Here is a 14034-nt window from a genome sequence, read left to right on the forward strand (position 1 = left end):
TATGGAAGTCCAGGTTGCTTTTATAGCAGCCTTCAGCTCCTCTGCATTGTGGGGTCTGGAGTCCTCTTGACAATATCCCATAGATTCTCTATGGGGTAAAAGTCAGGTGAGTTTGCTGGCCAATCAAGCACAGTGATACTGTTGTTTTTAAACCAGGTATTGGTACTTTTGGCAGTGTGGACAGGTGCCAAGTCCTAATGGAAAGTGAAATCTCCATATCCAAAAAGATTGTCAGCAGAGGGAAGCATGAAGTGTTCTTAAATTTCCTTGTATATGCCTGCTCTGACTTTAGTCTTGATAAAACACAGTGTACCTACACCAGCAGATTACATGGCCCCCAAACTATCACTGATTGTGGAAACTTCACACTAGACCTCAAGCAGCTTGGATTGTGTCCTCTCCACTCATCCTCCAGACTCTGGGACCTTGATTTCCAAGGTCTATTGTGAAGTATCCACAATCAATGATGGTTTTGGGAGCCATGTCATCTGCTAGTGTAGGTCCATTGTGCTTGATTGGCCAGCAAACTCACCTGACCTTAACCTCATAGAGAATCTACGGTGTATTGTCAAGAGGAAGATGAGACACCAGACCCAACAATGCAGATGAGCTGAAGGCTGCTATCAAAGCAACCTGGGCTTCCATAACACCTCAGCAGTGCCACAGACTGATCGCCTCCATGCCACACAGCATTGATGTAGTAATTGACGCAAATGGAGCCCCGACCAAGTATTGAGTGCATTTGCTGAACATATATTTCAGTAGGCCAACATTTCGAATTTTAAAATCATTTTTTTAAGCTGGGGTTATAAAGTATTCTAATTTACTGAGATGATGCTTTTGGGTTTTCATTGGCTGTAATCCATAATCATCAACATTAACAGAAATGAACACTTGAAATAGATCACTCTGTTTGTAATGACTCTATATAATATGTGAGTTTCACTTTTTGTATTAAAGAACTGAAATAAATTAACTTTTTGATGATATTCTAATTTTGTGATATGCACCTGTAAAACCAATGGCGATATTCAAAATTACAACTCGTCCCACAAAAAAAGCCCTTATATGCCCATATTGATGGAAAATAAAAAAGTTATGACTCTGGGAAGAACAGGAGCAGGAGCAAAACACAAATGCAAAGAAGGAAAATTGCCCCAGGGTGAAGGGGTTAATGAATCTACAGTGTTGTTCTGTATGCCCTGCATGGGAATAGTTCTTATGCATTGCATGGTAATATTAGCTTTAGCTCACCATTTAATCACTGCAAAGAGGACATTTGGGTAATGTCCCCACATTAATGCAGCAGTCTGAGCCATCTGTATTCTGTGATAGTTCCAATTATCTAAATTGTGCATTATGTGCTATTTGGGCTATTAGGAGATCACACCTTGGGATATGCTGACTTTAAATAGGACAAGTCACTCAGATGACAGCTCCACTTTAAACCCTTAGGATATCTACAAAATATTAGTGATCAAAGCTACAGAGACCATAAAAGCTGAAAACACTGAAATGATGTTGTGCTCTATTTTTCTGAACTTGTTACAGGTGTCTGAGAGAGTCCGAGTTCTGGTGACAGATGCCAATGATGAGAGCCCAGAGTTTCTCAACACACCTTACATTGTGACTGTTCTTGAGGTACAGTTAAACTCCTTTCATAGGTTTCTTGGTGGGCTGAAACTACGTTTTTTAATCAGATTTCAGTGTCTATGAATGTGTAGGAAATATTCAAACTAAAAGCTGTTCCTAGAACAATAAGGGAGTGTGTTTTCATGGTCTATCAATAGACTTTGTCAATTTTCCTTAACCCCTTCCCGACCCATGACGCCACGTAGGCGTCATGAAAGTCGGTGCCATTCCGACCCATGACGCCTATGCGGCGTCATGGAAAGATCGCGTCCCTGCAGATCGGGTGAAAGGGTTAACTCCCATTTCACCCGATCTGCAGGGACAGGGGGAGTGGTAGTTTAGCCCAGGGGGGGTGGCTTCACCCCCTCGTGGCTACGATCGCTCTGATTGGCTGTTGAAAGTGAAACTGCCAATCAGAGCGATTTGTAATATTTCACCCATTATAATGGGTGAAATATTACAATCCAGCCATGGCCGATGCTGAAATATCATCGGCCATGGCTGGAAATACTAGTGTGCCCCCACCCCACCCCTCCGATCGCCCCCCCCACCCCCCCGATCTGGCCGGTACACTGCTCCGGCTCCCCTCCGTCCAGTGCTCCGCTCCCCCCCGTGCTCGTGTCCGCTCCCCCCGTGCTCCAATCACCCCCCCGTGCTTCAATCACCCCCCCTGCACTCCGATCCACCCCCCCGTGCTCCGTTCCACCCCCCCGTGCTCCGTTCCAGCCCCCCCGTGCTCCGTTCCACGCCCCCCGCGCTCCGTTCCACCCCTCCCGCACTCCGATTACCCCCCCCCGTGCTCCGATCCCCCCCCCCGTAATCCCCTCCACCCTATCATACTTACCGATCCAGCCGTGGTCCCGTCCGTCTTCTCCCGGGCGCCGCCATCTTCCAAAATGGCGGGCGCATGCGCAGTGCGCCCGCCGAATCTGCCGGCCGGCAGATTCGTTCCAAAGTGCATTTTGATCACTGAGATATGATCTATCTCAGTGATCAAAATAAAAAAAATAATAAATGACCCCCCCCCCTTTGTCACCCCCACAGGTAGGGACAATAAAAAAATAAAGACATTTTTTTTTTTCCACTAATGTTAGAATAGGGTTAGGGGTAGGGTTAGGGTTAGGGGTAGGGTTAGGGGTAGGGTTAGGGGTAGGGTTAGGGGTAGGGCTAGGGGTAGGGTTAGGGTTAGGGGTAGGGTTAGGGGTAGGGTTAGGGCTAGGGTTAGGGCTAGGGTTAGGGCTAGGGTTAGGGTTAGGAATGTGCACACGTATTCTGGTCCTCTGCGGATTTTTCCGCTGCGGATTTGATAAATCCGCAGTGCTAAACTGCTGCGGATTTATGGCGGATTTACCGCGTTTTTTTCTGCGCATTTCACTGCGGTTTTACAATTGCGATTTTCTATTGGAGCAGTTGTAAAACCGCTGCGGAATCCGCACAAAGAAGTGACATGCTGCGGAATGTAAACCGCTGCGTTTCCGTGCAGTTTTTCCGCAGCATGTGTACAGCGATTTTTGTTTCCCATAGGTTTACATTGAACTGTACACTCATGGGAAACTGCTGCGGATCCGCAGCGTTTTCCGCAGCGTGTGCACATACCTTTAGAATTAGGCTATGTGCACACGGTGCGGATTTGGCTGCGGATTCGCAGCAGTGTTCCATCAGGTTTACAGTACCATGTAAACATATGAAAAACCAAATCCGCTGTGCCCATGGTGCGGAAAATACCGCGCGGGAACGCTGCGTTGTATTTTCCGCAGCATGTCAATTCTTTGTGCGGATTCCGCAGCGTTTTACACCTGTTCCTCAATAGGAATCCGCAGGTGAAATCCGCACAAAAAACACTGGAAATCCGCGGAAAATCCGCAGGTAAAACACAGTGCCTTTTACCCGCAGATTTTTCAAAAATGGTGCGGAAATATCTCACACGAATCCGCAACGTGGGCACATAGCCTTAGGGTTAGGGTTGGAATTAGGGTTGTGGTTAGGGTTAGGGGTGTGTTGGGGTTAGTGTTGTGGTTAGGGGTGTGTTGGGGTTAGGGTTGTGATTAGGATTATGGCTACAGTTGGGATTAGGGTTAGGGGTGTGTTGGGGTTAGTGTTGGAGTTAGAATTGAGGGGTTACCACTGTTTAGGCACATCAGGGGTCTCCAAACGCAACATGGCGCCACCATTGATTCCAGCCAATCTCGTATTCAAAAAGTCAAATGGTGCTCCCTCACTTCCGAGCCCTGACGTGTGCCCAAACAGTGGTTTACCCCCACATATGGGGTACCTGCATACTCAGGACAAACTGCGCAACAATTACTGGGGTCCAATTTCTCCTGTTACCCTTGTGAATCTAAAAAAATGCTTGCTAAAACATAATTTTTGAGGAAAGAAAAATGATTTTTTATTTTCACGGCTCTGCGTTGTAAACGTCTGTGAAGCACTTGGGGGTTCAAAGTGCTCACCACATATCTAGATAAGTTCCTTGGGGGGTCTAGTTTCTAAAATGGGGTCACTTGTGGGGGGTTTCTACTGTTTAGGCACACCAGGGGCTCTGCAAACGCAACGTGACACCCGCAGACCATTCCATCAAAGTCTGCATTTCAAAAGTCACTACTTCCCTTCTGAGCCCCGACGTGCGCCCAAACAGTGGTTTACCCCCACATATGGGGTATCAGCGTACTCAGGACAAACTGGACAACAATATTTAGGGTCCAATTTCTCCTATTATCCTTGGCAAAATAGGAAATTCCAGGCTAAAAAATCATTTTTGAGGAAAGAAAAATTATTTTTTATTTTCATGGCTCTGCGTTATAAACTTCTGTGAAGCACCTGGGGGTTTAAAGTGCTCAATATGCATCTAGATAAGTTCCTTGGGGGGTCTAGTTTCCAAAATGGGGTCACTTGTGGGGGAGCTCCAATGTTTAGGCACACAGGGGCTCTCCAAACGCGACATGGTGTCCGCTAACAATTGGAGCTAATTTTCCATTCAAAAAGTCAAATGGCGCGCCTTCTCTTCCGAGCCCTGCTGAGTGCCCAAACAGTGGTTTACCCCCACATATGAGGTATCGGCGTACTCGGGAGAAATTGCCCAACAAATTTTATGATCCATTTTATCCTACTGCCCATGTGAAAATGAAAAAATTGAGGCGAAAAGAATTTTTTTGTGAAAAAAAATTACTTTTTCATTTTTACAGATCAATTTGTGAAGCACCTGAGGGTTTAAAGTGCTCACTAGGCATCTAAATTAGTTCCTTGGGGGGTCTAGTTTCCAAAATGGGGTCACTTCTGGGGGAGCGCCAATGTTTAGGCACACAGGAGCTATCCAAACGCGACATGGTGTCCGCTAACGATGGAAATAATTTTTCATTAAAAAAGTCAAATGGCGCTCCTTCCCTTCCGAGCCTTACCATGTGCCCAAACAGTGGTTTACCTCCACATGTGAGGTATTGGTGTACTCAGGAGAAATTGCCCAACACATTTTAGGATCCATTTTATCCTGTTGCCCATGTGAAAATGAAAAAATTGAGGCTAAAAGAATTTTTTTGTGAAAAAAAAGTACTTTTTCATTTTTACGGATCAATTTGTGAAGCACCTGGGGGTTCAAAAATTTTGTTTTATTTTTATGGCTCTGCATTATAAACTTCTGTGAAGCCCTTGGTGGGTCAAAGTGCTCACCACACATCCAGATAAGTTCCTTAGGGCGTCTAGTTTCCAAAATGGGGTCACTTGTGGGGGAGCTCCAATTTTTAGGCACACGGGGGCTCTCCAAACGTGACATGGTGTCCGCTAAAGAGTGGAGCCAATTTTTGATTCAAAAAGTCAAATGGCGCTCCTTCCCTTCCAAGCCCTGCCGTGCGCCAAAACAGTGGTTTACCCCCACATATGAGGTATCAGCGTACTCAGGACAAATTGGACAACAACTTTCGTGGTTCAGTTTCTCCTTTTACCTTTGGGAAAATAAAAAAATTGTTGCTAAAAGATAATTTTTGTGACTAAAAAGTTAAATGTTAATTTTTTCCTTCCATGTTGCTTCTGCTGCTGTGAAGCACCTGAAGGGTTAATAAACTTCTTGAATGTGGTTTTGAGTACCTTGAGGGGTGCAGTTTTTAGAATGGTGTCACTTTTGGGTATTTTCAGCCATATAGACCCCTCAAACTGACTTCAAATGTGAGGTGGTCCCTAAAAAAAATGGTTTTGTAAATTTCGTTGTAAAAATGACAAATCGCTGGTCGAATTTTAACCCTTATAACTTCCTAACAAAAAAAAATTTTGTTTCCAAAATTGTGCTGATGTAAAGTAAACATGTGGGAAATGTTATTTATTAACTATTTTGTGTCACATATCTCTCTGGTTTAACAGAATAAAAATTCAAAATGTGAAAATTGCGAAATTTTCAAAATTTTCGCCAAATTTCCGTGGTTATCACAAATAAATGCAGAATTGATTGACCTAAATTTACCACTAACATGAAGCCCAATATGTCACGAAAAAACAATCTCAGAACCGCTAGGATCCGTTGAAGCGTTCCTGAGTTATTACCTCATAAAGGGACACTGGTCAGAATTGCAAAAAACGGCAAGGTCTTTACGGTCAAAATAGGCTGGGTCTTGAAGGGGTTAAAGGGGATGAACTACTGTAGTACTGTATATACTTGTGTATAATCCGAGATTTTCAGCACAACTTTTTGTGCTGAAAATACCCCCCTAAGCTTATACACAAGTCAATTGTCCAGAACGCTGGCGGTGGAGGGGGTGCGGCGCCGGCTAACAGAAGACATCATACTCACCCTCCATCTCTGCATCTTCTTCCCTGTATTTCCCTTATCCCGGCGCCGGTGGCTCTGCTCAGCTCAGCAGTCACGTGGTACCGCTCATTAAGGTAATGAATATGAACGGGTCTCCACTCCCATGTGCATGGAGCGCATATTCATTACCTTAACGAGCGGTACCATGTGACCGCTGAGAAGAGGAGAGACACCGGTGCCGGGATAAGGGAGATGCAGGCGCAAGGAGGGTGACTATGATGGGGAGGGGGGCAATGTGAGCCATGCATACAACCAGGGGAATGGGGGAGCCGAGCCATGGGGGACGGGGGAGCTGAGCCATGGAGGACAAGGGAGCCGAGCCATATGGACTGGGGGAGCTGAGCAATGCTGGATCGGGGGAGCCATGCATACAACAGGGGAGCCACACATACCATTATAGGACAGGGGGAGCCACATACCAGAACAGGGCAGGGAGAGCCACATACCAGGACAGGGGGAGCCACACATAGCAGGACAGGACAGGGGGAGCCACATACCAAGACAGGACAGGGGGAGCCATGCATAGCAGGACGGGACAGGGGGAGCCACAAACGAGGATGAGGGGGACAATGCATACCTGGCTTATATGCGAGTCAATAAGCTTACCCAGTTTTCCGTGGCAAAAGTAGGTGCCTCGGCTTATACTTGGGTTGGCTTCTACTCGATTATATACAGTACAGTATATAAGTTATCCCCTTATTGATCACTAATGGTGACGTGGTGGAAAAAACAAAAGCACAAAAATTTAAATTCACAGCGTCAATAAGGGGTTAATAAGAAATTTGAACCACAGTTATTATGATTCCATGGTATTTAAAAAGAGGCGGTGAAGGGCGTGCTGAAAGTGGCTGGAATCAAAAGGAAATGGAAAATCAGAGCAATTAAATTGTATTATTCCCACAGTGATTACATGTATGTTGTGTTTTCTAGGACACTCCTTCTGGCAGCAGCATTTTCCAAGTAGAGGCAGTAGACAAAGACACAGGGTCTGGTGGAAGTATTACGTATTTAGTGCAGGTACTTAATTTTTTTTTACATAAAATATATTTCCTGTTTGATATTTTGTGTGTTTATATGCACATTTTATATGTAACTGTTGTAAAACACATGTTTACCTTAAAAAAAAAAACAGAAAAATATCTTAGACAAGTTCTGGATAGTTTTATTATTTACTGCAAACATAATTTGTAAGTTGATATTTTTGGTCAGTTAGTAATTTGTTTCTTGTAATATGCAGTAGAATATGATTAGTTACTATCTGAAATATCCAAACGCCTTGTAGCTTCAAATTTAAAACAAAAGGAAGATGGTTAAGATGTCACAGTGTGTAAGAGGTAATGATTCTCCCTGCATAGACTGGCATGTTCAACTTGACATGCCAAGGTGAGGAGACTTTTAAGCCTTGCAATGCTCCTCTGGGAAATATGCAAATTGTCTGTTCAGAGAGGAAGTGTGTATTCATCTATATATACAATTTGTGTGCGTGTGAAAAAAAATGCTGCAAAGTAAGGATGTTTTCAGAAATAGAAGTGTTAATAATTTTTTATTAACTTAAAAAACACAAAATGAATAAACAATGGAAATCTAAATTACATCAATATTTGCAAATTCAATTTTATTTTTTATGCTACTCTAAATAACAAAAAACAATCAACAGGTATAAAATTACATATCTTTATATCTCTAAATGTTTGCCTGTTATTTGTTTCATACTTGCCATTTTCCTCCAGACGTTTAAAATAATTGTAAAATAATTGTAAAATAATGTCTGCCTCAACCTGTGCAGTAAATGTAGAAAGTTGCTTTTTTAGGTAAAATTAGAAAGTCCTTTTTATTAAAGTGGTTGTACCAAGTTTGGAACTCATCTCCTATCCATTATGCAGGTGATAATGGTGTGCCCCCAGACACAGGGCCACAGGTTCTCGGTACCGGTCCTCTCTGTCTCGGTGCTGGGGTTATCATGGTGGCTGGACCCGGTCCGTGACCCTGCTAAGGGGCGTCCAATGAAAGGGGTGATGATAGTTTGTCAAGGGTTCGTGACGCCACCTGTGGTGTTCGGTCAGGGTGACCGACGCTGCTTAGGGGTCCGCTGGGGTGATGGAATGGCAGCTAGATGGTATACCTTCCCACAGGTGAAGTGTGTCCCCAGGGCTTCCCAGTAGTATAGGTGGCCATGGTGTGAGGCGCAGTTAATAACGAGGACACAGGGTTGCAGTCTCTTTACCTTTTACTGAAGACTTCGGGATCCTCAATCCAGAGCACTGTTAACTCGGCTGTCTGAGACCGGCCGGTCCGAAGGCACATCCAGAGTTCCCTTTGCAGGTGGAAATCAGTGCCTACCACTATCGCCTGTGTGTTGTAGTTCTTCCCTGCTGAGCATTCAGGATAGTCCTCACAACTCTCATGTTCGTTCTTTCTCTCTCTCTCTCTGTCCCCCAAGTTTATCTGGATAGGATGCACCCGTTTGACGGGAAGGCTCGGAGCTATTCTGGGACCCTAGAGACGCCCCTCTCCACACTTGCCCCCTACGTCTTCTTAGGTGATGTATCGTAGACAGCCAACCTATAATCAACTGTCCTGCGGTATTTGAAGTAATGCTTGAAGTCAGTTACTCCCTCGGTGTTCCGGTCACCGGCTATGTGCCTCAGTAGGATGTTGCCGTTCTCGGGGCACAACTCCTACTGGCTCTCCTTTGTGCTTTGATCTCGTTTCTCACTTTTCCACAATATCCTTCTCTTCCTGTCCTTCCTTGGGATACCGCCGCAAGGTAGTGCAGGCGCGATTCCGTCACTCTCTATCCTTTCTGCTAGGCCCCTGTCAGGAACCCACCCCTGACAGGTCCTCCCTGGAGCTCTCTCAGGCTGCGTACTGTTCTAACTTCCTATCCGACCCCCAGTTTTACCAGTGTGAGGAGTGGCCTAATACATAGTGCCTTTTGCTCCCCCTGGTGGCCGGAGTGTGAAGTGTGCTTGTGATACCTGGTCAGGTGAACTCCTTTAGTGCAATCAGACATAACATCACTCCCCTTAGTGGCAGAGCAACATTACTGCAACGACCAGGACTCTGGGGTGCTGCAATAACATCTCTACTCTATTCATTCTCAATGGGACAGCAGGAGATGGCCAAGCACTGTGCTCTACAGCTGTTAGACATACCCAATAGGAAAGGTGCGCATGCTCGCCAACTGCTCCAATCCTCATTTTCAGGATCAGTAGGGGGCCTTGTTATTGAACCTCATGCAATCAGGAACTTATTCCCTATCTCATGGATAGGGGATAACTTTCAATCTTTGTACAACCCCTTTGCGTCAATGCTATAACATGAAATTATATTCTACATTGATCTTGAGTTCTCTACTGTACTTTATGTTTTTTCCTATCTTGACAAGGTGTTCCAATATTTAGGCTTGTTAGGTGGACATGACACCCAATTGCTTTTTTTCCTGTGTTTGCTTTCTCTTCTTGCACTTATAGTTTTTAGTTATACAATAGCTGCATCTTGTGCTACAATGTCCACAAAAATAATAACATACCTACTCCTATAGGGATGCCTAATTATACTACTTTTTGTTGGTTAGATTTGTAGTCATTGTAGAGACTGGCATTCTTTCAATACTGTTTCAGCCTGCCCCAAAATAATTTTCCCACCAAACAGAAACACTACTTATTTAAAGGGAAACTGTCATCCCCAAAATCAAAGATGAGCTAAGCCCACCAGTATCAGGGGCTTATCTACAGCATTCTGTAATGCTGTAGATAAGCCCCCTATGTATCCTGAAAGATGAGAAAAAGAGGTTAGATTATACTCACCCGTGGGCGGTCCGATCCGATGGGCATCGTGGTCCGGTCCGGGGCCTCCCATCTTCTTACGATCACGTCCTCTTCTTGTATTCACACTGCGGCTGCGGCGCAGGCGTACTTTGTCTGCCCTGTTAAGGGTAGAGCAAAGTACTGCAGTGCACAGGCGCTGGGCCTCTCTGACCTTTCCCGGGGCCTGCGCACTGCAGTATTCCCTCAACAGGACATCATCATAAGAAGATGGGAGGCTCCGGACCAAACCGTGACGCCCATCGGACCGGACAGCAGCGGAACCGCCCCTGGGTGAGTATAATCTAACCTCTTTTTCTCATCTTTCAGGTTACATCGGGGGCATGCCGGTGGGCTTAGCTCATCTTCGATTTTGGGGGTGACAGGTTCCCTTTAATAATAGCATACCTCTCAACTGTCCTGGATCCAGTGGGACAGTCCTGAATTTGGTGAGCTGTCCCACTGTCATGGGACATAGGGATTATTTTCCAGCTTCAACTTCACCTGTTTCCTCAGATCACAGACACAATGAAATACAATGGTGGAGAAGGGAAACAGATAGATCCTGGCATAACTATTCTGTCTATGTAAAGTTTAAAAGTCCTGCACTGACCTGCCAGCCATGTAACCTGAAAATGTTACACAACCTGGATGTCTAGGTAGATTTTCAGGCATTACCTAGGCTGGCAGCATATGAGGCCAGTAACACAGGAGCAAGGTTGTGTTAGATAGCCATTGTTATGCTTGTGTGGTGGTAGGACTTAGGCTATCACACTGTTTGTGGTGAAATGTACTGTGCAGGCATCATACTTGGTAAGGGAGACTGTGGTGGAATTATACTTTTGAGCGGAGAATTTATTGGACTGCAGGGACATCATACTCTGTGATAAGCAGAGAACCATACTTTGCATTAGGGAACGTACATTGTGGCATCATACTGTGTGGGGGGGAATGTAGTTTCTAGAGAGCGTGAAACTGTGTGGGGAAATAGGAGTGAGGAACAGACCGTGACAACATCATAATCTGTGTGGGGTGATGTTGGGTCATCATACGGTGAGTGTGGGAATGTACTGCTGAGAGACATAATACTGTGTAAGGAGGAATGTAATGTGAGGTAATCATTCTGTCTGTGGGTGAATGTAGTTTGTCAGCATCAGACTATGCATGTAAGGGAGCCTGTGAAGACATTGTACTGTGTGTTGAGGGGTACCGGAGAGAAACAATGAAAACAGTATTGCACTGTGTGAGAATATAATTTGTTAGAGAGGAGCAAATCAATGTGCTGCAAATTAAAATCAAATCAAATGTCCTGAAATTCTCCAGTTTTAGAATATTCAGAACAATATTCAGAATAATTTGCAATTTGATTAATGAGATTCGCAAAAAAAAAGTCAGCTCATCTATACTCCTATTTCCAACACTGGCTGCTCTTGTCAGGCACTGCTCTACAGCAGAGCTGGCGGCACTATGCAAGGAGAGCTGCAGCTGTAGATGTGTTTGTAATAAGACAGAGTTCATCTCTGCTGTACTGTGGTAGTTCGAATCATTACACTCAACCCTACAATGAGATCAGGAGAGGAGACCATCAGTCATTACAAGTATTACACTGGTAATGCCCCTTTTAATTTAAAATAAGCTCTGGATGCAGATTCTCAGGAAGATTTACATCCGGGCAATGGATCTTAACACCTCATTTACATTTTAAGGAAAAAGGTGTGCTTCTCTGGAATAAGACATCGAATCATAGAAATTAGGATATCATTTTATTCTACTTCCTATAACGATTAATAGCACATTTTTCTTTTGTCACCCACGACAAACAAAGAGGGCAGTTTAAATATACAACTTATAATATACAGTACAGACCAAAAGTTTGGACACACCTTCTCATTTAAAGATTTTTCTGTATTTTCATGACTATGAAAATTGTAAATTCACACTGAAGGCATCAAAACTATGAATTAACACATGTGGAATTATATACTTAACAAAAAAGTGTGAAACAACTGAAAATATGTCTTATTTTCTAGGTTCTCCAAAGTAGCCACCTTTTGCTTTGATGACTGCTTTGCACACTCTTGGCATTCTCTTGATGAGCTTCAAGTGGTAGTCACCGGAAATGGTCTTCCAACAGTCTTGAAGGAGTTCCCAGAGATGCTTAGCACTTGTTGGCCCTTTTGCCTGCGGTCCAGCTCACCCCAAACCATCTAGATTGGGTTCAGGTCTGGTGACTGTGGAGGCCAGGTCATCTGGCGTAGCACCCCATCACTCTCCTTCTTGGTCAAATAGCCCTTACACAGCCTGGAGTTTTGTTTGGGGTCATTGTCCTGTTGAAAAATAAATGATGGTCCAACTAAATGCAAACCGGATGGAATAGCATGCCGCTGCAAGGTACTGTGGTAGTCATGCTGGTTCAATATGCCTTCAATTTTGAATAAATCCCCAACAGTGTCACCAGCAAAGCACCCCCACACCATCACACCTCCTTCTCCATGCTTCACGGTGGGAACCAAGCATGTAGAGTGCATCCATTCACCTTTTCTGCGTCGCAAAGTCACAAAGACACGGTGGTTGGAACCAAAGATGCCAAATTTGGACTTATCAGACCAAACCACAGATTTCCACTGGTCTAATGTCCATTACTTGTGTTCTTTAGCCCAAACAAGTCTCTTCTGCTTGTTGCCTGTCCTTAGCAGTGGTTTCCTAGCAGCTATTTTACCATGAAGGCCTGCTGCACAAAGTCTTCTATTAACAGTTGTTGTAGAGATGTGCCTGCTGCTAGAACTCTGCGTGGCATTGACCTGGTCTCTAATCTGAGCTGCTGTTAACCTGCGATTTCTGAGGCTGGTGACTTAGATAAACTTATCCTCAGAAGCAGAGGTGACTCCTTTCCTGGGGCGGTCCTCATGTGAGCCAGTTTCTTTGTAGCGCTTGATGGTTTTTGCCACTGCACTTGGGGACACTTTCAAAGTTTTCTCAAATTTTCTGACTGACTGACCTTCATTTCTTAAATTAATGATGGCCATTCAGTTTTCTTTACTTAGCTGCTTTTTTCTTGCCATAATACAAATTCTAACAGTCTACTCAGTAGGACTATCAGCTGTGTATCCACCAGACTTCTGCTCAACACAACTGATGGTCCCAACCCCATCTATAAGGCATGAAATCCCACTTATTAAACCTGACAGGGCACACCTGTGAAGTGAAAACCATTTCCGGTGACTACCTCTTGAAGCTCATGAAGAGAATGCCAAGAGTGTGCAAAGCAGTCATCAAAGCAAAAGGTGGCTACTTTGAAGAACCTAGGATAGACATATTTTCAGTTGTTTCACACTTTTTTGTTAAGTACCGTATATAAATCCACATGTGTTAATTCATAGTTTTGATGTCTTCAGTGTGAATTTACAATTTTCACAGTCATGAAATTACTGGAAAATCTTTAAATGAGAAGGTGTGTCCAAACTTTTGGTCTGTACTGTATATAATATCAAACAAGGCTTTCAACTTTTTTTTGTCCAGCCTGAAAAGTGTTTGTGGTACAACAATATTACTGTTTATTCATGGAAATTTATTTCCATGGGTGAACCTACCAAGTTCCAACTAATGTAACATTCTTTTACAGCTTTTTGATGGGGTGGTGGTAAGATGATAGTTTTTGGTTTCTTTTATTTTAATTTAAAAACATTATACAAACATTTTACTTGTTTTATATGTGCTTTACTATGCCAGTCTGGCAGTTATACACTCCTCAACTATAGTTTTTTGGGCAGGCGGAAATCTGCTTTAACCAAAAATCTGAAAATA

The 14034-nt window shown here is 44.0% G+C and overlaps 1 protein-coding gene across 2 annotated transcripts in view; it reads left to right on the forward strand.

Annotated features, from left to right (window-relative positions):
* The window catches only part of CDHR1 (cadherin related family member 1), a 298449-nt gene that overhangs the window by 51374 nt on the left and 233041 nt on the right, over nucleotides 1-14034 (forward strand). For both annotated transcript variants that reach the window (XM_069753136.1, XM_069753137.1), the window contains exons 5-6: nucleotides 1552-1641; nucleotides 7355-7441. In XM_069753136.1, the coding sequence (XP_069609237.1) occupies nucleotides 1552-1641; nucleotides 7355-7441 (177 nt within the window). The remainder of the gene's footprint in view (nucleotides 1-1551; nucleotides 1642-7354; nucleotides 7442-14034) is intronic.

This window comes from Ranitomeya imitator, chromosome 2, assembly GCF_032444005.1.
Source record: "Ranitomeya imitator isolate aRanImi1 chromosome 2, aRanImi1.pri, whole genome shotgun sequence".
Lineage (NCBI taxonomy): Eukaryota > Metazoa > Chordata > Amphibia > Anura > Dendrobatidae > Ranitomeya > Ranitomeya imitator.